This window comes from Chiloscyllium plagiosum, unplaced genomic scaffold (assembly GCF_037043375.1).
Source record: "Chiloscyllium plagiosum isolate Xiang-an unplaced genomic scaffold, Cpla_swu_hap1 HiC_scaffold_8, whole genome shotgun sequence".
Classification (NCBI taxonomy): Eukaryota; Metazoa; Chordata; class Chondrichthyes; order Orectolobiformes; family Hemiscylliidae; genus Chiloscyllium; species Chiloscyllium plagiosum.
This window is the reverse complement of record NW_028270146.1, coordinates 32,609,311-32,636,719: the sequence shown is the minus strand read 5'-3', so window position 1 is coordinate 32,636,719 and position 27,409 is coordinate 32,609,311. Positions and strand designations below refer to the sequence as shown.

At 43.1% G+C, this 27,409-nt stretch overlaps 1 protein-coding gene across 1 annotated transcript; it reads right to left on the bottom strand.

Moving 5' to 3' along the window:
* Nucleotides 1–27,409, bottom strand: ddx24 (DEAD (Asp-Glu-Ala-Asp) box helicase 24). The gene is made up of 9 exons (XM_087989670.1): nucleotides 27,356–27,409; nucleotides 13,672–14,380; nucleotides 11,930–12,301; nucleotides 6,159–6,312; nucleotides 4,673–5,188; nucleotides 4,065–4,140; nucleotides 3,616–3,804; nucleotides 1,311–1,440; nucleotides 1–341 (listed from the first exon to the last, which is right to left on the bottom strand). Exons 2-9 carry the CDS (start codon nucleotides 14,372–14,374, stop codon nucleotides 103–105), a joined length of 2,379 nt encoding a protein of 792 aa, XP_087845796.1. The 5' UTR covers nucleotides 14,375–14,380; nucleotides 27,356–27,409; the 3' UTR covers nucleotides 1–102.

Genomic DNA, 27,409 nt, shown 5'->3' with positions numbered 1-27,409 from the left:
CAAGTTCTGGGTTTTTATTAAATGCAATAAAAGGCATAGCCACTGAATTATACACTGGAATGAGCTTGTTGCATCAATTATTTTAACAAAAGAATACTTCTTTCATTGTATTTGTTCACACAACTTACGCTTTTTTGCATTTTTATGCTTTTTGACAGTGCTTAAAGCAGTTTCTTGGCTGGCTAGTGGTAACTTAGGCAATGTTAGCCTACCAAATTGTGTTGGGTACTTAGTCTTCAGGTAGTTCTTAAACACTGGTTGCAAAAGCAAATATTTCAGCTGTTTCTTCATTGCTTTTAGCATCCTTTGCCTTTGCCTTTCATCAGTGTTACAGCCTCCATCTAAAATCAAGTACACAGTGTCAATGTCTGTTAAATATGTTCTTTGATGTTCATAGTTCGAGCCTATTATTGGGCTCTTAATTGTATCAATACATTTGAATTATTTTCCAGTGTGATACTGGAAAAGCAGATCGGGTCAGGCAGCGTTTGAGGAGAAGGAAAGCTGATGTTTTGGGTGTAAACCATTCGTCATGAATGTTGGGGGTAGGGGGTGAAAAGGGTGGAATAAATAGGAGGGTGGAAGTGGAGTGGGGGAAGATAGCTGGGAAAGCGATAGGTAGATGTAGGTGTGGGGGGATAATAGGGCAGAGTGGATAGGTGGGAAGGAAGATGTCAAGAGGGCAGTGCCGAGTTGGAGGGTTGGATCTGAGATGAGGTGGTGGTCGTGGTTGGGGTTGAGGGGAAGAGGTAAGATGCACAAACTAGTGAAGTCGATTGTTGATGCTGTGTGGTTGAAGGGTCCCAAGGAGGAAGATGAGGCGTTCTTCCTCCAGTTGTCAGGTGGCATAGATTAGACAGTGGAGACGGCCCAGGGCTTGCATGTCCTTGGTGGAGTGGGAGGGGCAGTGAAGTGGTCAGCCACAGGACAGTGGGGTTGTTTGGTGTGTGTAACCCAGAGATGTTCCCGGAAACTCTCTGGAGTTGGCGTCCTGTCTCCCCGATGTAGAAGAGACCACATCAAGAGCAACAGACATCAATAACTTGATCAAACTGCTTGAAATGGGAAGGAGGTAAAAATAACAATGATGAGGGGCTGTGAAATGATTGGTTTCCCTAAATAATTAACTGGTTCAATGTTAACCTAATAATCTAGAAAGCGTACAATACTGCTTGGCAAGGAGATAATGCACCGCTAAGATCCAATTTGTTACTGTCTGTTCATATGCATCTTTTACCAGATTATCTATACCGTGACTATTGTTAATACAAATTTTGGGCCAAAGTATTAAACTGTTTGTAAATACTTACCCATGAGGACATCATCCTCCAAATCAACTTCAAGAGCTTCAGCAGCTTGCTGAAACCAACTGTTATGTTGCTGTGCTTTGTTGTGCTGGTATTCCATCTTTTCTATACTTCTTGCTATATTAACACGGGTCTGTGAATAGGTAAAGGAGTGGTTTTATTCTGCCTTGTTTTTCCAACTGGTCACTAAATTAATAGTGCACAATAAGTTTTTACTGAAGCCTTAATATTAAATTTTACAATAACAATTGAGACTGATTTTATGAACTGGAGTAAATGTCATAGTTAAATAATTTAAAAAACTTTTTCAATCTCCTAATCAATGTAAAAACTGATTTTCACCCAACCCAATAATGAGCTAAGACAGACAAAAAAGACCAGCCTCTTAACTATAGAAGAGCTATTTTCATTATCTCCTGTTCAGATCCATTGAACTGTTTAGAGTTAAGTATTTATGAATATTTTGAAGGTTGAGAATTTTTCATCAAGTGGCACAATCTTCCCAAAGCCTTTCTACCATTTATCTATAAAGGCACAAATCAAGAATGGGAAGAAATACTCCCAATTTATTTACACAAATACGATAAACCAAAAATTCACTTCCTAATATTCATCCCAAATGTACTTAGCTGCAATTACCAGTTTTATTTAAAACAATGCTCAAGATACCGCCATATATAAAGAAGTCTGCTTAATTTCACTGGTTTTGGGACAAGTACCTGTGTGTACTATTTAAAAAATGTTCCTTTAAAAAATATCCTAAACCCATGCAAAGGATGCGTTGACAACAACACCACCACCTGTAAAATTCATTCCAAACTGCATGCTACACTCACCTCAATATCAAAATCACTAAACTTCCATTCTAGATGAGACAGTGAAAGTACATTCACTACCCAGATTGCAACTGTTTAGGCACGTGGTTCATACCACCTTTTGAAGGCCATTTGTGTTAGCTAAAAATGTTTTATGAACAAAAACTAAAGTTTGGCTTGGAGGAATGTGCTAGGTAATACTTAATTCTAAATCAGTACAAAATATGGAGATCCATCATCACAAGAGAGTTTTTGCCATTCTTCACTATTTAAATACAACTAATTAGGAATTAAGGCACTATTGCCTCAGATGCTATGGATGGTATATAATGAATCTAAATAAGAATAAATTCTATTCTTTGAAACAACATGAGGTAAACCAAAACTTTACATCACAATATTCATCCCAAATTTACTTAGCTGCAATTACCAGTTGTATTTTAAAAAATTAGTATTAATACTTTTGATACCACATTTATTTAGAGAGCAAGTGCTATTTGAGGACTTGGGTAGGCGTTGCTGAGTTCGCCAGCAGCAGGGACTGTGATTACTTCAACCTCCGCGTGTCTAACACTCTCCTTTTACAGTAGCCACCCCCAAATTACAGTTTGTCTCAAATTATAGGGGCGTGTTTTTGCTATTTGATGTTTTTACCTTAACTCTTCACAGTATAGGTATAATTTAATCCTGAAGGAGAGCATGCATGACATTAGGTTTAATTCAGATCAACACAGTGGATTTGATTATATTTTAACAGTTTTGGCAGTTAATATTTTGGATTAATGTGTTGATGAACCGTCTTGATTGGGTTCAGTTGTGTGGTTACAATTTCTACAGAGTTGATGGGCAAGAAGCTCCAAGATTTTGATCCAGTGACGATGCAACAGTGAAATATTTTCAACTCAGATGGGGTTGGGACTTTTGAGGTGTTCACATGAACCTGGGAGAAGTCAGAGACCAGAGAGGGAATGCTATCCATATTATTCATTAAGCAACAGGACCTTCAAGTCCCGTACCCTGCTAGCTTGAAGTTAGAAAATTTTAACATCAAATCCAAGTGAGTTTATGGAACACTGATTCAACTGCAATAAATCAAATCTCTTTCCAAACCATTACTTGGATTGACACTACTGTAGAGTAGCTTTTGTTTTACAATGACCAAAATTTACATTCCAATCAAAATGTTTGTTTACTTCCGAAATGTTCTATAGTTGGAACAGTAAAAGTTACAGGATTATTTAATAAAATTAAGTCTCCAAATATAATTAGCCACCACCATTGTCCCACTAACTAAAGCAAAACTTACTTTTACTTTAAATTTACTTTAGACGTTTACCCAAATGTCAATTAAGTAAATCAATTTGTTTTTCAAAACATTAATACCAAAAGCACTGGTCAGCATATTTTCCATGACAAGGTTAATTTTCTAAAAGCTGATAAGGAGTCAAATCTGATATAGGAAACTGGAAAAAAGATGCTGTCTTGATATTTACCTTTATTTCAGACATACATTTAGCTTGTACTGGAAACAGAGGAATATTTTCATCTTTGCCCAATGTCTTGCAAATCTTTTTATAGTGAATCATATCATTTGGCCCAACTAACATCAATGCGAGACCTGCTTTTGTGGCTCGAGCTGTTCTCCCACTCCTGTGGACATATATTTCACTGGTGCGAGGAACCTATTAAAAAAGGCATATTAATCTTAAATTAGGATAAAATTGATTTTGGATTTGAATCATGTCTGTTACTTGGTGTACCAAAGTCATACTTGTATTTTATCTTAGTTACCGTTAAAACAACAAGGAGGAACTTTGATACAATTGTCAAACTTATTGCAATTTGGTATTATTCACCATATGATTTATTTATAAATGTTCATAACCATAGATAATTCCAAACGAAATCCAAGCAAGCATTCAGATTTCACTTTCAGTCTCACCTGATAATGAATAACATGCTGTACATTTGGAATATCCAGACCTCGAGCTGCAACATCAGTGGTTAATAAAACACAACTGAAATATAATAAGAAAGACAAGCTAATGAAAACATCTGGACTGAACGTCAAAGTTTCCACAACAAGTTTTGCAACAAAAGCATTACCCTTCAACCAGCCAAAAACAGGTTCCTTTTTGATATTCCCCAACATAAAATTTACACTTACTGGATTCAAATTCACTATTAAATTTGCTCTAATTAAATCCCAAAATGAAAATGTGAAACTTATTGAGAAACAATGTACGTTATTGTCACACGCAATTTATTTCCTTTTTATGACCTGACCATTTTGACTATTCCATGGCCATTATCCAGTACAAATTTGGTTAGTCACTATCATGTCCATATGGTTTAGCCCCAAATGTAATTCTCCACTGCCAGGAAACTACTTTGCAAACAGCTATCCAGATGCATGTATAGAAATTCCCTCCAAGCAGTCAACATTTCAATAGTAAACAGCATTTATAAACTGCTAACACAACTCCCAAGAAAATTTAACAGTTCTGGGAGGTTCATTCAGTTTACTTTTTCTTAGATTTAGAAACTTACCTCTCTCTTTCAGAAAACCTTTCTAAATTCTTCAACCTCTGTTTCTGATGCATATTTGCATGCAGTGGCAGTGGATTACATTCTAGGATAGTGAGTAATGAGTTCAGACGTTTGATACAATCTATGCTATTTGCAAAGACCATTGTTCGGCCTGGATACTGAAGCAGGAAATAATATAGGTAGACATCTTTTTCTTCTATTTCACAGTGGATCCTAGTTTCAGTGAGAGTCTCAACTGTACCCTCCTTCCTGGATAAATCTATTATTTTTGGTTTTCTTTTGATGCCTACTTTTTGAATCAGGGCTTCTAATTTTGTTTCTGTATTTATTGTTTTGACATTCTTCTTTCCCAGTATTCTTGCAGGAGCCGGATGAGCCATGGTTAAAGTTGCAGAAAATATGAAGATTCTTCTTTTTGGATGGTATTCCTTGTCTTGCAGCATTTCCAATAGCTGACACAATTCTGCGAAATGTCCCTTTTCAACCATGCGATCTGCTTCATCAATAACCAGGCACCTAAGTTAATTGGATAATAAGTTATTCAGAATTTGAAGATCAGCAGTGTACTGTGCACATGATTGATCATTTACATTGAAGTATCACTAATGGAAAGACAATCATCTGCTTTTATAATATTGTAAACTGGATCTATTGTATCACATTCTTAATTCAAATCCAGCATGCACCTATCGATGTAGCAATGTTGAAGGTAAACATCAGCTATCGGGGATTTTTTTTCTCATTTAAGTAGTTGCTAAAAATATCTAAGCATTATAAAAACAATATTGACTTTAATTTGGTCAGAAACAGATATTCATACAAACTAAGATACATACTCCATTCAAAGCAGAACTCAGAAAACGATGTCAAATGCTTGAATAGTATATATTACTGGACAAATAATCCAGAGATCTTGAATGTGAGATGCCACTTTGTTAATTTTAAGACCTTGAACTTAGTTAAAAATAATTTGGAAATGGGGAGACAAAGCTTGTCTTGTTACAAATATCTAACTGCTTCATCAATATATTTAAGAACAGGAACTAGCAATTCTTATCAGGAGTTGCCTCTTATTTGCCCTCTGAAGTGACTTAGCATGGCTTGCAAATATTCTGATCACTACAAAAAAACTGCAGAAGGATTAGGGCAACGAGGTAAAGGTCTTTCTCTTCTCCTTTACTGTGTTTTGATTTCAGCAAATGTTGCAACAATAGCCTCACCTGTGTATAAATCAAGTCTGTTTTCAGATCAAAACTTCAAATTCTGAAACTAAAGCCTTCACCTTTGAAACAGATGAATTTGGGATCAAGCTCCCTTGAGGACATCACAATAATATCGGCTGACATTTTGACATAGTACCAAGGGAGCTTTGATTTTCTAAGACCTTATGCTAAGGCCAGTATTTTCTTTCCTCCCCAGGTAATGCAAAAAATTCAACGGTACTACTCATCACCACTGCAATGCATTCAAATTAATTCTGGCTCACCGGAGCTGTTTCAAATGAGAGAGATGTGAGTGTCTCTCCTTTATCAGTTCCCATAATCTCCCTGGCGTTGCAATCACAATTTCTGGTCTGCCATTCAAAATCCTTGCCTGCTTCTGAGCAGCCATTCCGCCAACAATTATTGCAGTTCTGATCCCTGTAAAGGTACAGATTTAGAATGAGATATTAATGAATTCAGTAGTTCCATTTTTAAGAATTAAAATTTGAGGAAGAAATGGGTAAAGAACAGACCATACTGGGACAACCTTTCCAAGAGATTCTGGTCAGTCTTCACCTACTTTCTATCTGCATAGGGCTCGAACAGAAATCTACTTATTAAATTCCACAAATTAACTAACTTCCTATTTAAACAAAAAGTATTGTGGAAATTGGACCCTATGACAGAGGGAAGGTTTTTGATGAAGCAGCTGATGATTAGACCTAGGACACTACCAACTCCCCTTGCACCAGTTATAACTCTAAGCAGCATAAAGTACCAACTATGGTGGAACTTTGTCAAGACATCTCAGGATATTTTGATCATGTTGCCTGTTCTTCTGAACGTCAGTGGATACAGGTTTGGCCTATCCAAACTTCCCTCATAAGACACCCTGCCAGTTGAGGGGATTTGTCTAGTAAACCTGCTCTGAACTGTCTCCAATGCATACATCCTTTGTTAAAATGGAGACAAACACTGTGCACAATATTCCAGATGAAGCTTCAATCCTGCCCTGTATAACTGAAGCATAAGCTCTACTTTTGTATTCAATTTCCCTTTTGATTACTGATGTTTTTCTCCTTCTCAATTACTTGCTGTCACTTTTTGTGATTCCAGTGCAAGAACACTAAGATCCTTCTGCACCTCAGAGTTTTACAATCTCTCACCACTGAGAAAATTTAAAAAAGCATATTATATCTATTGCGATGGAAAACTTCACCTTTCCCAAGTCATAGTTCATTTGGCACAACCTTGGCCATTCAATTAACATATATCTTTGTAGCCTCCTAGTATTCTCTACACAACTTACTTTACTATCAATGTTTGTCAAAATGTGTGGCGCTGGAAAAGCACAGCAGGTCAGGCAGCATCCAAGAAGCAGGAGTGCCGACAGTTTGGGCATAAGCCCTTTTTCAGGAATGTGGGGGGGGGGGGGGGGTGGTGTGGTTGTGGTGGTGAAGGGGGGTGACAGATAGATAAATAGGAGGGAGTGTGGAGCTGGGGGAGGTAGGAGAAGGTAGCTTGGAAGGCTATAGGTAGATGCAGGTGGGGGCTGATGGTGATAGATTAGAGAGGAGGGTGGAGTGGATAGGTGAAACGGAAGATGGACAGGTGGGACAGTTGAAGAGGGTGGTGCCGAGTTGAAGGGTTGGATCTGGGATTAGGTGGGTGGGGGGGTGGTGAGATGAGGAAACTGGTGAAATTGACATTGATGCCGTGTGGATGGAGGGTCCCAAGTTGGAAGATGAAGCTGAGGATGATGCGTTGTACCTGGAGGTTGATGCGCTGCAAGGTGAGGGCCAAGCAGTTCTATCCTTGTTATGGTTAGAGGGGTGGCGTTCAAGGGCAGAGGTGAGGGAAGTGGAGGAGATGCACTGGAGGACATTGTTGACCATGTGGGAGGGGAAATTGTGGTCCCTGAAATAGGAGGAAGGCCCCTTGGGATGTTCTGGAGTGGAGCTGCTTCTCCTGGGAAGATATGGTGGAGCCGGAGATGTGTTGCTGGAAAAGCGCAGCAGGTCAGGCAGCATCCAGGGAACAGGAGAATCGACGTTTCGGGCATAAGCCCTTCTTCAGGAATGAGGAAAGTTTGTCCAGCAGGCTAAGATAAAAGGTAGGGAGGAGGGACTTGGGGGAGGGGCGTCGGAAATGTGATAGGTGGAAAGAGGTCAAGGTGAGGGTGATAGGTCAGACTGGGGTGGGGGCGGAGAGGTCGGGAAGATGATCTCAGGTTAGGAAGGCGGTGCTGAATTTGATGGATTTAACTGAGACAGGGTGGGGGGCGGGGAAAATGAGGAAACTGGTGAAATCTGAGTTCATCCCTTGTGGTTGGAGGGTTCTTAGCCGGAAGATGAGGCGTTCTTCCTCCAACCGTCGTTTTGTTGTGGTCTGACGATGGAGGAGTCCAAAGACCTGCATATCCTTGGTGGAGTGGGAGGGGGAATTGAAATGTTGAGCTACAGGGTGGTTGGGTTGGTTGGTCCGGGTGTCCCAGAGGTGTTCTCTGAAATGCTCCGCAAGTAGCCGGCCTGTCTCCCCAATATAGAGGAGGCCACATCGGGTGCAGAGGATGCAATAGATGATATGTGTGGAGGTGCAGGTGAATCTGTGGCGGATATGGAAGTTTCCTTTGGGGCCTTGGAGGGAGGTGAGGGGGGAGGTGTGGGCGCAAGTCTTGCACCTCCTGCGGTTGCAGGGGAAGGTGCCGGGAGTGGAGGTTGGGTTGGTAGGGGGTGTGGATCTGACGAGGGAGTCACGGAGGGAGTGGTCTTTACGGAATGCTGATAGGGGAGGGGAGGAAAATATATCCTTGGTGGTGGGGTCCGTTTGGAGGTAGCGGAAATGACGGCGGATGATGCGCTGTACATGGAGATTGGTGGGGTGGTAGGTGAGGACCAGTGGGGTTCTGTCCTGGTGGCGGTTGGAGGGGCGGGGTTCAAGGGCGGAGGAGCAGGAAGTGGAAGAGATGCGGTGGAGGGCATCGTCGACCACGTCGGGGGGGAAATTGCGGTCCTTGAAGAAGGAGGCCATCTGGGTTGTGCGTTTTTGGAACTGGTCCTCCTGGGAGCAGATGCGGCGGAGTCGAAGGAATTGGGAGAATGGGATGGCGTTTTTACAGGGGGCAGGATGGGAGGAGGTGTAGTCCAGGTAGCTGTGGGAGTCGGTCGGTTTGTAGTAGATGTCCGTGTTGATTCGGTCGCCTGAGATAGAAATAGAAAGGTCGAGGAAGGGGAGGGAGGAATCTGAGACTGTCCAGGTGAATTTGAGGTCGGGGTGGAAGGTGTTGGTGAAGTGGATGAACTGTTCAACTTCCTCGTAGGAGCACGAGGCGGCGCCGATACAGTCATCGATACAGTCTTCCTCAAAGATATGGTGGAGGCAGAGGAATTGGGAAGTAAGGGATAGCAGTTTTATTGGGGGGGGCGGGGGGGAAAGGAGCTATAGTCCAGGTAGCTGTGGGAGTTGGTAGGTTTGAAGTACATGTCCACATTGAGCCATTGCTCTCGATGTGGAGTCCTCAACATAGGGGAGACAGGACGCCAACTCACGGAACATTTCAGAGAACAACCTCTGGGACACGGATCAAACAACCCCCCTGCCCTGTAGCCAACCACTTCAACGCCCACTCTGCCAAAGACATGCAAGTTTTGGGCTGCCTTCACTGTCAAAATCTAGCCACTCAAGGCCTGGAGGAAGAACACTTCATCTTTCGCCATGGAATCCTCCAACCACATGACATCAACATTAATTTCACCTGTTTCATCATCTCCTGTCCCCTCCCCATCCAAGATTCAACCCGGCACAGCCCTCTTGCACTGTCCCACCTGTCCATCTTCCTTCCCATCTATCCACGCCACCCTCCGCTCTGACCTATCACCATCAACCCCCGCCTGTATCTACCTACAAATAACCTTTGATAACCACTTATTAAATGCCTTTTGGAAATCCAAGTACAGGACATCCATTAGTTCCTGTTTAACCACAGCACATAATCTCCTCAATAGAGCTCCAACAGATTGGGCAAACATGATTTCCCTTTCATAAAGCTATGTTGACTCTAACCAATTACCATGAATCTATCCATATGACTTCTTTGATAATAGCTTCCAATATTTTCCTTATGACAGATGTTAAGCTATGATTCAACACATTTTTTGAATAATTGAGTTATATTTGCTCTCTCCATTTAATACAACTGTTCCCAAATCTAGGGAATTGTAGACAATTAAAACTAATACATTCACTGTCTCACTAGGGTGAAATCCTAGTGGGGAGGTGTTAGCCCAGAGGTATTATCACAAATAATCTAGAAATGCAGCTAATGTTTTGGGCACCAGGTTTGAATTCAATTAAAAAGATCAATTTAAAAATGTAAAACTTCTATAAAAATATGCAATTAAGAATCTACTGAAGACTATGAAACCATTTTCAATTGTGAGAAAAGCCCATCTAGCTTCAGGAAAGGAAATCTATCCTCACCTGGTCTGGCCTACATGTGACCCCAAACCCACAGCAATGTAGTTTACTCTCAATTGCCCTCTAAAACGGCTGAGCAAACTATTCAGTTCAAGGACAGCTATAAATGGGCAACAAATGCTGGCCAGCCAATGCCCAAGTCCCACGAGTAAGTATTAAAAAACATCCATCAAGACTCAGGCATCTGCCAACCACAGCTTCGACAATTTATTCCATACCTCTTGATTGTGATTTCAAGCTCCCCTGCTCACCACTCAGAGTTTCTCCCTACCTTCCATTTCCTGATTTATTGCTGTTTCGAGAATGTTACCTACATTGTGTTTCATGAAGACTGATGCAAAATACCTCTTTAATTCACCTGCCATTTCCTTATTTTGCATTATCAATTCTCTAGTTTCACTTTCTAGAAGATCAATGTTCACTTTGTTAACTCTTCTTTAATTAGAAGAACACAAACTATCTGTCCTTTTATTCCTGGCTAGCTTTCTCTTGTACTCTCGATTTCCTTAATTTATTTTTTGATCATTTGCCTTTTTATATATCCCATCCAATTTTATGGAACACGGTCTGTCTTTGCACAATTAAATTAAATCAGAACCTCAAAGGTAACCAGCGTTTCCTACTGTTTACATTGCCTACAGAATTAGTGGGAAAACTGGTGCTTCCACATACAGTTGTTGTTTTCAAATTGCATTGGATGCAATCTGAAAGCTACAACGGTATATGTACAGCATACAGAATAAGTTTTATTCCAATACTACATTAACTTAAATCTGACTATTTCTTCTCACAGTTGGTCTTTAAACAAAACAGTCTACTTCTATAGTGTAGGCATAACCAATGTAAAAGATACAGAATAGACAAAGTATATTCAATTGGCAGGTTTCTTTCTCCATCAATCTCCAAAGGAACAGCCACTCTTACTGGAATGGTTGAGATTAAGAACTAACAGTGATCAACTCGGATCTATAATTCTTATGCAACATTACAGTGTAATACTAATGTTCCATAATTAACAATGGCATTTGATATAAAATTAACATAGCATGCAATTGTTAACCCCAGCATCCACACTTCAATATTTCTTCGAATTTACTATCCTTTCTCTCCTATGTTAACAAAAGGTGACAAGGCAATTCATCTAAGAAAGTTTTAAGTGCCTGTATACATTAAATGAAAGAGCTAGTTAAAAATAAAACTATTGTTTCCATACCTCTGTAGCCTCCATTTGTGAATCAAATTTAAATCAAGAATGAAGCATGAAGGACACTACAGTTAAATTTTGTTTCATGTTATAACATTACTGAGTATCTTGTAAGAAAATCAGTGAGTCTTCACAAAAGTATTACTGTCTCGCAACTGGATTACTATTAGTCTACTCCAAATACCAGTAACTACCAAATGGAAAGAAAAGTGTTAAATAGAACAACTATAGGTATTTATGATTGTCTGTAATATAGTTCTGTAAAACATGACACTTGAATAGTAACATCACTCCCCCACCAGTTCAAAGTTACGCTTGAGCAAATAATTACATCCTGCCATACTTTTAAGTTTTGCATAGCTATTGCACACTTACCAGTGAATTTGGTAACAGCATCAATATGATGCTTTACCTGGACAGCTAATTCTCTTGTTGGAGTCAAGACAAGGCCCAATAGTGGATTTTCAATATTGGAAGCTGCATGAGAATCTAAATTTACATGGTTGATCACTTTTACAGAGCTTTCATTCTCTTCAGGTTTCTCTTTAATCCCATCCACTTCCTCATCTTCCTCCAGGTGTTCGCTAGTGTTTTTCAATACATCACTGACTGCATTGTAACTGTCATTTGTATCTTGGATGCCTTGCTGTACTTCCTCGCTTGTTTTCAATTTAGCATCTTTAGCCTTCCTCCATTCTAGAATAAGGTGAATCATGGGAATAGCAAATGCCAGTGTTTTACCACTGCCTTTAAGTTAAGAACATAAAAAAAATTAGAGAAAGAGTAAACTAATCCATCTTAAGTCATCAAACCAAAAACATGAAAATTCATGAATGTAAATGTATACACTTATAATCAAGAGTCCCAGAGTTGTTATATTTTGTTCAGCACATTAGAAAAATCACTTTAACAAAATAATGATGCATATATTTTGCATGTTTATTTGATTTTACTCAGATACAGTAAAAACACAAGCTGATGAGGCTAATACAATCATTACTACTTTTTAATATCATGATATAGTTACTTTGGAAAGTCTAATTTAAAATCATGACACAAGGATACAACCAACGGGAAAAAAGCAGAAATGTAGTTTTTGAGGAAGTACGTTTTTATATTATGCACTGGGATAATACTCATTTAGTGGCAGCATGTAAGTAATAAAAAAAATCCATCAAGACCCAGGCATCTGCCAACCACAGCTTCGACAATTTACTCCATACCTCTTGATTGTGATTTCAAGCTCAAGCTGTACAGTAGTACCTGAGCACACGATATATACTTCAAAGTAATAGAATGTTGCACCATTTGAGGTGACATTTTTCAGTTGTGACGTTTAACCAAGACCTTATTTGCCTACTCAGCTGGATATGAATAATACCATGGCATGATTTGAAAATAAAAACAGCCAGAGGTTCTCTAAGTTTTAAAGTACCACTACCCAAATAGATTATGTAGTCCATTACCTTATATGCAACTTGTGTGACCTTGTTGATGGCAAAGCAACTATTGTATTTAACTACATATAAAGTAATTACTTTGAATGCTGAAATGGTCACTGTGGCATACAATGCTGGCCATGGTAGCATTCAGTATTCATTTGTGTATATGCTGCTGAATCACTACTTTCTGTGCAGTGATGCCAGTGCTAGTGAATGATGACTATCCCACTTTTATGTACTGCAAATTATTTTTCAGAAAAGTCCCCTGTGCTGTCTTGGCCTCTTCCTCTTGGACCCTCTCCCAATCAATTTAGTTGGGGGCATGGGTGTGGGCAACAGCGCAGCTGGTTACTATTTTGCTTCTGACAGAGCCATCTTTGTGACAGGCAGCTGCCACTGCACCCCTGGACAGACATGTCACAAAAGATATGGCCAATGACATAATGACTATACTGTACTTCATTGGCTATAGGACAATAGAAATCATTTAAAAAAACTAAATTAAAGTAGCCATTTCATGTTCTTCAAAAGGTGATGAATTTTCATTTATAACTTCATATGAAGACGTAACCAAAATCGAGCCATTTGGATAAATCAGTAACCGGCAGACACCAACATATGTAGTTTATTAATAACCTTATACTGTACACTATATAACAGAATTATTACACTAACCTGTTTCTGCAGCACCAAGAATGTCTAATTTGTCTCGAATAGCAGGTGGCAGTACCAGGGCTTGGATGGGAGTAGGAGTAGTATAACCAAGAGAACTAAGGGCACAGAGTACTGGTTCTGGGACAAATAGGTCTTTCCAGGCAGAAATATCAGTTGTCTGCTCAGATGAACAGGAATGATGCATTGTCCAATTTTTCACTTTCATGGCTGGAGTGGAGGACTGAGAAACTACAGACTTCTTTTTCTTCCTCTTCCTTTGCTTTTTCTTCGAAACTGCAGTAACATTTGTTTCTGCCCCTGCTGTTTCATTTTTATCTGAACATTCAAGCTGATTCATATCCTCAGAGAAGTCAGTAATCCCCTCTTCACCCAGAGTCTGGTCAACAATGGTCTTTTTGTTCATCTTTTTCTTTGTGGCTTGTATCGATTCTGGTAACTCATCACCACTGATTTTCTGCTTCTTTGAACATTCTGGCACCTCCGAAATATTGGACTTTCTTTTTCTTGTTTCTTCATCTGTCAACTTGCCAGCACTAACCAACTGATAATCTGTAAGCTCTTCAAAACAAACCAGATCCCCAAAATCTTCATCACCAAGGAAGGTTGGATCTATTTTCACTGACTTCCATTGTCCAATTACTTTAATATTCTTCTGCTGAGCTTTTGAAGATAGAAAGAACTTTTTTCTTTTTCTTTCTTTCATTTTGACCTTAAAAGGAAATTTGAAAACCAAGTTAGTAAAATTTAACTTCATTAGCATGTACAGTAAAATTATGAAATTAAGTTACAGGTAGACTTAAGCAGAGCTTTGAGATAGCTTCAGAAACCCCTACATAAAAGTGAACAAAGTGCAGGTGCAGAAATTCTGAAACAAAAAAAATTTCTGGAGAAACGCAGCAGGTCTGGTAGCATTTGTCCAGTAACACTATAATATAGTTGCAAAACAACCAAAAAATACGTTTCAGCTCTCTCATGATGCATCCACCTGGACACCCTGCGCTGGCCTATTACCTGCCCTCGACCTCTTCATTTCCAATTGCCGCCAGGACATTAACCGCCTCAACCTGTCTAACCCCCTCCCCCACTCCAACCTCTCACCCTCACAACGCGCAGCCCTCCAATCCCTCTGCTCCAATCCCAACCTCACCAACAAGCCAGCAGATAAAGGGGGCGCAGTGGTCGCCTGGCGTACTGACCTTACATCGCTGAAGCCAAACGCCAACTCGAGGACACCTCTTCCTACCGCCCCCTCGACCATGACCCCACCCCCCATCACCAAACCATCATCTCCCAGACCATTCAGAACCTCATCACCTCAGGAGATCTCCCACCCACAGCTTCCAACCTCATAGTCCGGGAACCCCGCACTGCCCGGTTCTACCTCCTTCCCAAGATCCACAAGCCTGACCACTCTGGCCGACCCATTGTCTCAGCATGCTCTTGCCTCACTGAACTCATCTCTACCTACCTCGACACTGTCCTATCCCCCCTAGTCCAGGAACTCTCCACATACGTTCGAGACACCACCCACGCCCTCCACCTCCTCCAAGACTTCCCTTTCCCCGGCCTCCAACGTTTCATCTTCACCATGGATATCCAATCCCTCTACACCTCCATCCGCCATGACAGGGCCTCCAAGCCCTCCGTATTTTCCTCTCCCGACGCCCCCAACAGTACCCTTCCACCGACACTCTCATTCGTTTGGCCGAAATGGTCCTCACCCTTAACAATTTCTCCTTTGAATCTTCCCACTTCCTCAAGACCAAAGGGGTAGCCATGGGCACACGTATGGGCCCCAGCTATGCCTGTCTCTTTGTTAGCTACTTAGAACAGTCGATCTTCCGTAATTACACTGGCACCACTCCCCACCTTTTCCTCCGCTACATTGATGACTGCACTGGAGCTACCTCGTGCTCCCGCGAGGAGGTTGAGCAATTCATCAACTTCACCAACACATTCCACCCTGACCTTAAATTTACCTGGACCATCTCTGACACCTCCCTCCCCTTCCTGGACCTCTCCATCTCCATTAATGACGACCGATTTGACACTGACATTTTTTACAAACCCACCGACTCCCACAGCTACCTGGATTACACCTCTTCCCACCCTACCTCTTGCAAAAATGCCATCCCATATTCCCAATTCCTCCGCCGTATTTGCTCCACCACAGAACACACCAGATGGCCTCCTTCTTTAGAGACCGCAATTTCCCTTCCCACGTGGTTAAAGAGGCCCTCCAACGCATCTCGTCCACATCCTGCACCTCCGCCCTCAGACCCCACCCCTCCAACCGTAACAAGGACAGAACACCCCTGGTGTTCACCTTCCACCCTACCAACCTTTGCATAAACCAAATCATCCACCGACATTTCCGCCACCTCCAAAAAGACCCCACCACCAGGGATATATTTCCCTCCCCACCCCTTTCCGCCTTCCGCAAAGACCGTTCCCTCGGTGACTACCTGGTCAGGTCCACACCCCCCTACATCCCATCCTGGCACCTTCCCCTGCCACCGCAGGAACTGCAAAACCTGCGCCCACACCTCCTCCCTTACCTCCATCTAAGGCCCTAAAGGAGCCTTCCACATCCATCAAAGTTTTACCTGCACATCCACTAATATCATTTATTGTATCTGTTGCTCCCGATGCGGTCTCCTTTACATTGGGGAGACTGGACGCCTCCTAGCAGAGCGCTTTAGGGAACACTTCCGGGACACCTGTACCAATCAACCACACCGCCCTGTGGCCCAACATTTCAACTCCCCCTCCCACTCTGCCGAGGACATGGAGGTCCTGGGCCTCCTTCACCGCCACTCCCTCACCACCAGACGCCTGGAGGAAGAACGCCTCAGCTTCCGCCTCGGAACACTTCAACCCCAGGGCATCAATGTGGACTTCAACAGTTTTCTCATTTCCCCTTCCCCCACCTCACCCTAGTTCCAAACTTCCAGCTCAGCACTGTCCCCACGACTTGTCCTACCTGCCTATTTTCTTTTCCACCTATCCACTCCACCCTCCCCCGCCCCGATCTATCACCTTCATCCCCTCCCCCACTCACCTATTGTACTCTATGCTACTTTCTCCCCACCCCTACCCTCCTCTAGCTTATCTCTCCACACTTCAGGCTCTCTGCCTTTATGCCTGATGAAGGGCTTTTGCCCGAAACGTCGATTTTACTGCTCCTTGGATGCTGCCTGAACTGCTGTGCTCTTCCAGCACCACTAATCCAGAATCTGGTTTCCAGCATCTGCAGTCATTGTTTTTACCTACTTGAGAAAGAATTACGGTTCAATTCTTTCAGTCTCAACATGTACTACTGATCTGCTGAATGCTTTCTGCATTTTCTGATTTAGTTTCTCATTTGTAGTTTGATCATTAAGTGATCCCCATAATGGAAAATTTCAACATAGCGCTAAACACCTCTGCTAATTAAATAAAACACACAGAAAAGCTCACCTCGGTTCGTAACCTGTTACAAGTATGAGTGACAGAAAACTACCGAAATTCCACTATTTAACAAAAACATTCATTTTATTCTTTAACACTAAAAGTGAACATTAAACAACTATTTACCACTCTCAGCCTCCTTTCTCAAAGATTTGTTATCTACCTCCCGATTTGTAATATACAGATCCAATAAAGCCCCGATTAAATTTACAGCAATTTAATTTTCAAAACCAGACAGCCACTGTCATCTATCTTCCTCTGTTCCTAGATCTTCCTGGCTCATCTTTGGTCTTCTGCTGCAAAGATGTTTCAAATGAAAAAGGTACCTTTGACAGAGAGTGTGGTGAATAGCAGTCTTTCATTGACAGTTGGTGCTCTTTTCTGGCTAACTGTCTGAAATGCCTGCTTTTTTTATACCCCAAACATCCGATCGTTGCAATGGTTCGATGTTGTCAACACAGTAAAATTCAAGTTCAGTTGGGTTTTAGTATCTTGGAACATAATTTAAACTGATTGGTTAAATTTGAACTGCTGCGAAAACAATTGAGGTATCTAGGTTACACCAAATTTTACATCTTTCAATTTTCTGGCACACAGTGACTGCTAGTCAGTCACATGATAGGTGCTTGGCAGCTTTCACTCTCTCTTAAAAAGCTACAGTACACACCTTCAACTTTATAACATATGGCACAGACTTAAAAGTGATCACAGCAATAGACAATTCTACAAAAACAAATTCTGGGCTTGAGTAAATAACAAATGTCATTTGATGTGAGGACTGATACAGGAGGCTCAAGAGTTAATTATTACAAAAAATAGTTTCTTCCATTTTGAGCATCACAGCAACTTATCAACTACATATTCCAGAAATATTTTGGCTCAGAGGTTTCTGGTTTGAGCAGAATTAAATCCCTATAACTGTCAAGCCTTCACTTCAACTGAATAAGGCTCCCAGATTTCCTCCAATACGATGATTATTTAAACTTAGCCCATTTCTTTTCAATCACCCTTGAAAATGTCATCTTCATAGGACAAGATAGCTGTAATGTGAACACTGCAAATGCCAGAAACTCTCAAGTAAGTGGGTAGAAGGTCTTGTGTCATACCCTCTACTCAAAGGGGAAGGTTCTGCACTGAAATATTGCTTTGTTGCATTCGAGAGTAACTGCAGTTTGTTGAAACAGGTAATTCGGTCATGAGAGAGAAGGTGATGAGTCCCTCTTTTTCTCTCATTGGAGAGTATTTTTGCTCTTTAATATCAAAGTAAGTATTATGAAGCTTTGGTTGCTCAAGGAACTCTATTTCAGAGTTGATAAGTTGGAGTCAGAGGTTCAAACACCGACAGGTCAGGGAGGGGGAGGTTAATTATATGCAGTCTTTCAGGAGACAGTCACACCATTCAGGTTAAGTACTTCCAAATTTGGTCAATGATCAGAGACAGGACCTTGTGACTACAAGTGAGACAAGTAGGGGGATCCTGAATTTAGCACTGGATGAGCCAAAGCTCTTGATCAATAGGTATTTGATCCTTTTGTGGATGAGGAAAAAGAACTGAATAGGGTGGCAAAGTGACTACTGTAGTATGGTATCAGAAGCAGGGTTAGCAAAAACAAAACAAAAGTGGTGGTGGTAAGATTCTGTAATTAGGGGTACATTTGTAATCAGGATTGAGATTCATGTGTTGCCTGTCTGGTGTCAAGGTAAGGGACATGTCACATCGACTTGAAGGATATTGGAGTGGGAGAGGGAGGATCCAGTTGTTGTGGTCCATGTTCAAACCAAGAACATAGTTATGAGTAGGCAGTATGCCCTGTTTAGGAATTATCAGGAATTAGGAACAAAATTACAGAACCTCAAGTGTTATAATCTCTGGATTATTAACTAAGACACATGCAAATTAGCATAGAAATAAGAAAATTATAGAAGTAAAACACATGGCTGAAGGAGTGGTGCGGTAATGAGGGGTTCCATTGCATGGGGCATGAACATCAGCTTTGGGACCATACTGATGTGACAGGCTCCACCAGAATCAATCTCGGATCAATGTCCTAGTCGAGATGCTAAATAGGATGGTTTCAAGGACATGAAACTAGTAAATGGGGGTGGACAGGAGAGGGTGAGAAGAGAAGAGAAGAGGGCTTGGGGCAAGTCAAAAATCCACAACACCATGTTATAGTCCAATAGGTTTATTTGGAAGCACTAGCTTTCAGAGTGCTGCTCCTTCATCAGGTGGTTCATCAGGGACAAGTCAATAGTTTAAAAATCAACGAACCCAGGAGTGAAGAAAGAGTCAGGAATGTGACTTCAGATGTGGCAAGGAATGGCAAAACTATAAGTATATTGATTAAACCGAAAGAAGGAAATAACTAATAGGTGAATAGAGAATCAATGCTGAAGGACAGGTGACACTGTATGGCCGAAATGAGAGTTCCAAATTCGAATGCACGGAGGTCTGTATAGTGGCATGGTGGTTAGCAGTGCTCCTCACAGTGCCAGGGAACTGGGTTCAATTCCACCATCAGCCAACTGTCTATATGAAATTTACGCATTCTCCTTATGTCTTCACAAGTTTCCTCCCACAGTCCAAAGATGTACAGGTAAGGTAGATTGGCATGCTAAATTGCCCAATGTCCAGGAATATGTAAATTAGGTGGATTAGCCATGGGGAATGCGAGGTTATAGGGTGTGGGTCTGGATGGGATGCTCTTCAGAGGGTTGGTGTGACTCAATGGGCCAAATGGCCAGTTTCCATACTGTAGTGATTCTGCGATGATTCTATGTAAAGGAATAAATTAAATGACCTGGAGGTATAAATTCAAATTAAAGATTATAATTTAGTAGTCATTTACTGAATCATGGCTACAAGATGATCAGGATTGGGAACTAAATATACCAGGTTACGGTACATGTTTTACAAGATGGATAGGGAAAATGGCAGAAGTGGAGGAGTAGCCTTCAATCATGAAGGAAAATATAATTAGGGGAAAGAATTAAGTGGAGACCATATGGGTGGAACTGAGGATCAGTAAAGGATCTAAAACTAATAGATGATATCTACAGACACTGGTAGCAACTCTGAAGTGCCAGATTGCATGAATGCAGAAATTTGGCAAGTGTGTACCAAAGCCAAAATATTATTAATCGGGAGTTTTAACTTTTAACATAGATTTTGGGGAGGCAGACAAGCACTCGTCAGAAAGGTAGTAATTTCTGGAGTGTGTCTAGGATCATTTGGAATTCTTTGAAGAGGTGACAGGTAGGTTAGACCAGGGAAACCCAGTGGATGTCGTCTATCTAGACTTCCAAAAGGCCTTTGATAAGGTGCCACACGGGAGGCTGCTGAGTAAGGTGAGGGCCCATGGTGTTTGAGGTGAGCTACTGGTATGGATTGAGGATTGGCTGTCTGACAGAAGGCAGAGAGTTGGATAAAAGATTCTTTTTCGGAATGGCACCCGGTGACAAGAGGTGTCCTGCAGGGTTCAGTGTTGGGGCCGCAGCTGTTCACGTTATATATTAATGATCTGGATGAAGGGACTGGGGGCATTCTAGCAAAGTTTGCCAATGATACAAAGTTAGGTGGACAGGCAGGTAGTACTGAGGAAGTGGGGAGGCTGCAGGAGGATCTAGACAGTTTGGGAGAGTGGTCCAGGTAATGGCTGATGGAATTCAATGTGAGCAAATGCGAGGTCTTGCACTTTGGAAAAAAGAATACAAGCATGGACTACTTTCTAAACGGTGAGAAAATTCATAAAGCCAAAGTACAAAGGGATCTGGAAGTGCTAGTCGAGGATTCTCTAAAGGTAAACATGCAGGTTGAGTCCGTGATTAAGAAAGCGAATGCAATGTTGTCATTTATCTCAAGAGGGTTGGAATATAAAAGCACCGTTGTGCTACTGAGACTTTATATAGCTCTGGTTAGGCCCCATTTGGAGTACTGTGTCCAGTTTTGGTCCCCACACCTCAGGAAGGACATGCTGGCACTGGAGCGTGTCCAGCAGAGATTCACACGGATGATCCCTGGAATGGTAGGTCTAACATACGAGGAATGGCTGAGGATCCTGGGATTGTATTCATTGGAGTTTAGAAGATTAAGGGGAGATCTAATAGAAACTTACAAGATAATACATGGCTTGGAAAGGGCGGACGCTAGGAAATTGTTTCCGTTAGGCGAGGAGACTAGGACCCATGGACACAGCCTTAGAATTAGCGGGGGTAAATTCAGAACAGAAATGCAGAGACATTTCTTCAGCCAGAGTGGTGGGCCTGTGGAATTCATTGCCGCAGAGTGCAGTGGAGGCCGGGACGCTAAATGACTTCAAGGCAGAGATTGATAAATTCTTGATGTCACATGGAATTAAGGGCTACGGGGAGAATGCGGGTAAGTGGAGGTGAAATGCCCATCAGCCATGATTGAATGGCGGAGTGGACTCGATGGGCCGAATGGCCTTACTTCCACTCCTATATCTTATGTTCTTATTTCTTATGGTAATATGTCCTGGATGCAACAAGGTAATGAACAATACTGGATTTAGTAATGAGCCAGATTAATTAGTAACCTAACTGTACATGAACATTTATCAAATAGTGATCATAGCATAATGGAGTTCAATGTAACTTTGACAGTACAAAGCATAAATTAGCAACTGGAGTTTTAGATTTAGATAAAGCTGATTTCAACGAGATGTTAGAGACTATCTGCATCAATTTTAGATAATTCGCTACTCAACTGAAGAATAGTGGAGGATATTTAAAGAAACAGTTAACAATACAAAGCAGTTCATATCCCTAACAGGAAAATTTCCACTTAACAGAAAAAAACAGCCATGGTCATCTAAGGTAAGGGAGTGCATAAAAGAGAGGGCTTACAAACACTGAAAAAACAGCACAGATTCTACTGAATGGGAAAGACACAAGGATCAGCAAAGGTCCACAAAGTGGTTTAAAAATGTTTCTAAAAAGGGATTATGAAAGGAAACTTTCTGGGGAGATCAAAATCAATAAGGAATTTCAGTTACATAAAGGAAAAGCAGGTGGTCAGGGGTAATGTTGGCCCACAAAGATTAAAAGTGGGGACATTGTCAATGACTATGGGAAAATAATAGACATGTTAAATAATTATTTTGCCTCAGTATTTACAGTAGAAACAGGATAGTTTGCTGGAAGTCCCAATGAAATTAAGAGTCATGAGACTGAATAAAATTAATGTAAGTAAAAGATTGATGAGGAGATTAATAGAATTAAAGAGCAGCAAATCCTTGTGACCTGACAATTTCCATATGAGGGAGTTAAAGGAAATAGGGAGCATATAAATACAGGGGTTGTCCTTCTGAATGATAAAGTTCCACATTTTCACTCCACTTTTAAGAAGGGTGAAAAAAGGAAAATCGGGGAATTAGACCAGTTTGCCTAACTTCTGTGATGGGGAAATTGCAGGAGCCTATAGTCAAGGATGGGGTAACCAAACACCTTGAAAGTTTTCAGTTAATCAGGGAGAACCAGCATGGATTCATAACAGGTAGGGTCGGTCCTCTGTGAAGTCTGTAAAGAGCCAATTAAAGTAAAAGACAGGGAATGTCCTGGATGTAGTTTATATGGACTTCCAGAATGTATTTGATAAAATCTCATATAAGAAACTTAATGAAAGTAGAAACCCACAGAATTGAGGTCAAATGGCTGGAAAATTAGTTGAGTGGCAGGTGACGGAAACTAGGGATGATGGGTCGGTACTCAAATTGGCAGGATGTAGCTAGTGGTGTACCGCAATGATCTGTATCAGGCCCTCAATTATTCACTATTTCCCAATTTCACATTATTTATTAATGACTTGGATAATGACATAGAAAGTCATATATCCAAATTTGCTGATGACACAAAGTTTGGCAGCATTGTACAGTGTGTAGATGATAGCATAAAATTACAATGGAGTACTGATAAACTGAGTGAATAAGCAAAATTGCAGCAGATGGAGCTCAATTTAAGCAAGTGAGGTTATTTGTTTTGAACCAACAAAGGCTAGATCAGGGTACTTTCTAGATCGTATGAAGTTGAATCTTGTGGATACCCAAAGAAACTTGGGGTTTCAGGTGCATAGATCTTTAAAATGCCACGAACAAGTGCAGAAAATAATTGGGAAAGCTAATGCAACACATCTTTATATTCACAGGACTGAAGTACAAGGATATAGAAGCTCTGCTGCAGATATATAAAGATCCCACCATATCTTAGGAAGGATATTTTAGTTTTGGAAGGAGTAAAAAGTAGATTTACAAGAAAAATATCTCAGCATCAAGGGTTAAATGATGAGGAGAGATCATACAAACCAGGCGTACTCACTATAGATTTTAGAAGGCTGATCTGATTGAAGTCTTCAAGATATTAACATGAAAAGTCAGGGTAGATAAACTACACCCACTGGTTTTGGGATTCTAAAACTAGAGGATATTGGTCTGGCCCTAATTATCAGATTTTGGGAGAAGTTAGAGCATTTCTGCACAGAAGGTAGATGATGTTTGGGGAACACGCTTTGAGAAATGGCAGTTGATGCTGGTTGTTGATTTTAAATCTGAGACACATAAAATTTTATTAAGCAAAAGCATTAAAGGATATGGACCAAAGGCAGGTATGTGGAGTTAGGCCACAGATTAGCCATGACCACCTTCAACGGTGAAACAGGTTCAAGGAGCTGAATGGCCTACTCTTGTTTCTACATTCCTATGACCTGACAGCCACAGCTTATTTCCCAGACCCTGAGCTAAACTAGTACTCAAACTGGGCACTGCAAAAGGCCCAAGGGACAGCCATCATCCTTAGGTCAAAACAGACCAAAGACTCCATCTCTCCCGATTCGGGTCTGACATTGACAATTCATTTTCTCATCTACCTCCTTTCCAAGTCCTGCCCTCATCCTACTCCCCTTGGTTCATTTCCCGATCTCAGCCCTCTCTTGGATTCTTCCTTAATCACCTCCCTTCTCCATATCTTAGTAACTCCCCTTCACTTCTCTACCCACTTTCTCTTTCTTTCCTTACCTCTTCTCTCTCTTGGTTTCTCACCTCACTTCCTCCTCCCATGCCTCCTCTCTTCTCCCTCAGACTTTTCTACCACCCCTCCTCCCAACTCTTCTCTCCCCCACCCTCAACACTTATTCCTCTCCTCCTAACTCATCCACGATGCCAAGGTTGGCAGCATGGTTATTAGCTGTCTCACAAAACCAGGTCCTGGGTTTGTTTCTTTGATGACTGCCAGTGTGGAGTTTGCACATTCTCTCCATGCCTGCATGGGTTTCCTCCCACAGTCCAAAGATGTGCAGGTTAGGTGGTTGGGCTATGGGAAATGTAGGATTACAGGGGGTGGAACTGGGTGGGATGCTCTTTGGAGGGTCTGTGAGGACTCAATGGACCCAACCGCCTGCTTCCACAAGGACTCTCACCAACTTTTACAGATGCATCATTGTATATATGATATGCCTGTATTGCATGCAAAACAGAAATTTTCACTGTACCTAGGTACATGTGACGATAATAAATCAATCAAACCTCTGTAGGGATTCAATGACTCTTCCCTCTTCATCGATTCCCCTTCATCTCTTCTCCCCCCAACCGTATTCCCCTCCGGACTCCACTTCTCCTCTGTCAACTCATCTTCTCTCTCGACTCAATGTCTTGCCCTCTTCCCCACCTCCCCCCAAACCCTTCCCCACCTCCCCCCAAACCCTTCCCCACCTCCCCCCAAACCCTTCCCCACCTCCCCCCAAACCCTTCCCCACCTCCCCCCAAACCCTTCCCCACCTCCCCCCAAACCCTTCCCCACCTCCCCCCAAACCCTTCCCCACCTCCCCCCAAACCCTTCCCCACCTCCCCCCAAACCCTTCCCCACCTCCCCCCCAAACCCTTCCCCACCTCCCCCCAAACCCTTCCCCACCTCCCCCCAAACCCTTCCCCACCTCCCCCCAAACCCTTCCCCACCTCCCCCCAAACCCTTCCCCACCTCCCCCCAAACCCTTCCCCACCTCCCCCCAAACTCTTCCCCACCTCCCCCCAAACCCTTCCCCACCTCCCCCCAAACCCTTCCCCACCTCCCCCCAAACCCTTCCCCACCTCCCCCCAAACTCTTCCCCACCTCCCCCCAAACTCTTCCCCACCTCCCCCCAAACTCTTCCCCACCTCCCCCCAAACTCTTCCCCACCTCCCCCAAACTCTTCCCCATCTCCCCCAAACTCTTCATCTCTTCCCCATCCCCCCCAAACTCTTCCCCACCTCCCCCCAAACTCTTCCCCACCTCCCCCCAAACTCTTCCCCACCTCCCCCCAAACTCTTCCCCATCTCCCCCAAACTCTTCATCTCTTCCCCATCCCCCCCAAACTCTTCCCCATCTCCCCCAAACTCTTCCCCATCCCCCCCAAACTCTTCCCCATCTCCCCCAAACTCTTCCCCATCTCCCCCAAACTCTTCATCTCTTCCCCATCCCCCCAAACTCTTCCCCATCTCCCCCAAACTCTTCCCCATCTCCCCCAAACTCTTCCCCATCTCCCCCAAACTCTTCATCTCTTCCCCATCCCCCCCAAACTCTTCCCCATCCCCCCCAAACTCTTCATCTCTTCCCCATCCCCCCCAAACTCTTCCCCATCTCCCCCAAACTCTTCCCCATCTCCCCCAAACTCTTCCCCATCCCCCCCAAACTCTTCCCCACCTCCCCCCAAACTCTTCCCCACCTCCCCCCAAACTCTTCCCCACCTCCCCCCAAACTCTTCCCCACCTCCCCCCAAACTCTTCCCCACCTCCCCCCAAACTCTTCCCCATCCCCCCCAAACTCTTCCCCATCTCCCCCAAACTCTTCCCCATCTCCCCCAAACTCTTCCCCATCCCCCCCAAACTCTTCCCCATCCCCCCCAAACTCTTCCCCATCTCCCCCAAACTCTTCCCCATCTCCCCCAAACTCTTCCCCATCTCCCCCAAACTCTTCATCTCTTCCCCATCCCCCCAAACTCTTCCCCATCTCCCCCAAACTCTTCCCCATCTCCCCCAAACTCTTCCCCATCTCCCCCAAACTCTTCATCTCTTCCCCATCCCCCCCAAACTCTTCCCCATCCCCCCCAAACTCTTCATCTCTTCCCCATCCCCCCCAAACTCTTCCCCATCTCCCCCAAACTCTTCCCCATCCCCCCCAAACTCTTCCCCATCCCCCCCAAACTCTTCCCCATCCCCCCCAAACTCTTCCCCATCCCCCCCAAACTCTTCCCCATCTCCCCCAAACTCTTCCCCATCTCCCCCAAACTCTTCCCCATCCCCCCCAAACTCTTCCCCATCCTCCCCAAACTCTTCCCCATCCTCCCCAAACTCTTCCCCATCCCCCCCAAACTCTTCCCCATCCTCCCCAAACTCTTCCCCATCCTCCCCAAACTCTTCCCCATCCTCCCCAAACTCTTCCCCATCCCCCCCAAACTCTTCCCCATCCCCCCCAAACTCTTCCCCATCCTCCCCAAACTCTTCCCCATCCCCCCCAAACTCTTCCCCATCCTCCCCAAACTCTTCCCCATCCCCCCCAAACTCTTCCCCATCCTCCCCAAACTCTTCCCCATCCCCCCAAACTCTTCCCCATCTCCCCCAAACTCTTCCCCATCTCCCCCAAACTCTTCCCCATCTCCCCCAAACTCTTCATCTCTTCCCCATCTCCCCCAAACTCTTCATCTCTTCCCCATCTCCCCCAAACTCTTCATCTCTTCCCCATCCCCCCCAAACTCTTCCCCATCTCCCCCAAACTCTTCCCCATCCCCCCCAAACTCTTCCCCATCTCCCCCAAACTCTTCCCCATCTCCCCCAAACTCTTCCCCATCTCCCCCAAACTCTTCATCTCTTCCCCATCTCCCCCAAACTCTTCATCTCTTCCCCATCTCCCCCAAACTCTTCATCTCTTCCCCATCCCCCCCAAACTCTTCCCCATCTCCCCCAAACTCTTCCCCATCCCCCCCAAACTCTTCCCCATCTCCCCCAAACTCTTCCCCATCTCCCCCAAACTCTTCCCCATCTCCCCCAAACTCTTCCCCATCTCCCCCAAACTCTTCATCTCTTCCCCACCCCCCCAAACTCTTCATCTCTTCCCCACCCCCCCCAAACTCTTCATCTCTTCTGCCCCAATCCCTCCAACTTGTCTTCATTTGTTCTTCACTACCCCAGACTCCTCTCTCCCGCTCCCCGGATTTCTCTGCCTCCCTTTTCCCGGACCCCTTGTCTCTCACCTTATTCTCCGGATTCCTGTCGCTACACGCTGTCCCGCACACGCGTAACCGTCG

What these genes read in the sequence shown, in the direction of transcription:
- ddx24 (XM_087989670.1), bottom strand. Translation starts at nt 14,374, where the DNA reads ATGAAAGAAAGAAAAAGAAAAAAGTTCTTTCTATCTTCAAAAGCTCAG. An exon ending in TCTTGGTGCTGCAGAAACAG is followed by an intron (nt 12,302 to 13,671) that starts GTTAGTGTAATA and finishes CTTAACTTAAAG; the next exon opens with GCAGTGGTAAAACACTGGCA. An exon ending in AGCATGTTATTCATTATCAG is followed by an intron (nt 3,805 to 4,064) that starts GTGAGACTGAAA and finishes CTTTTTTAATAG; the next exon opens with GTTCCTCGCACCAGTGAAAT.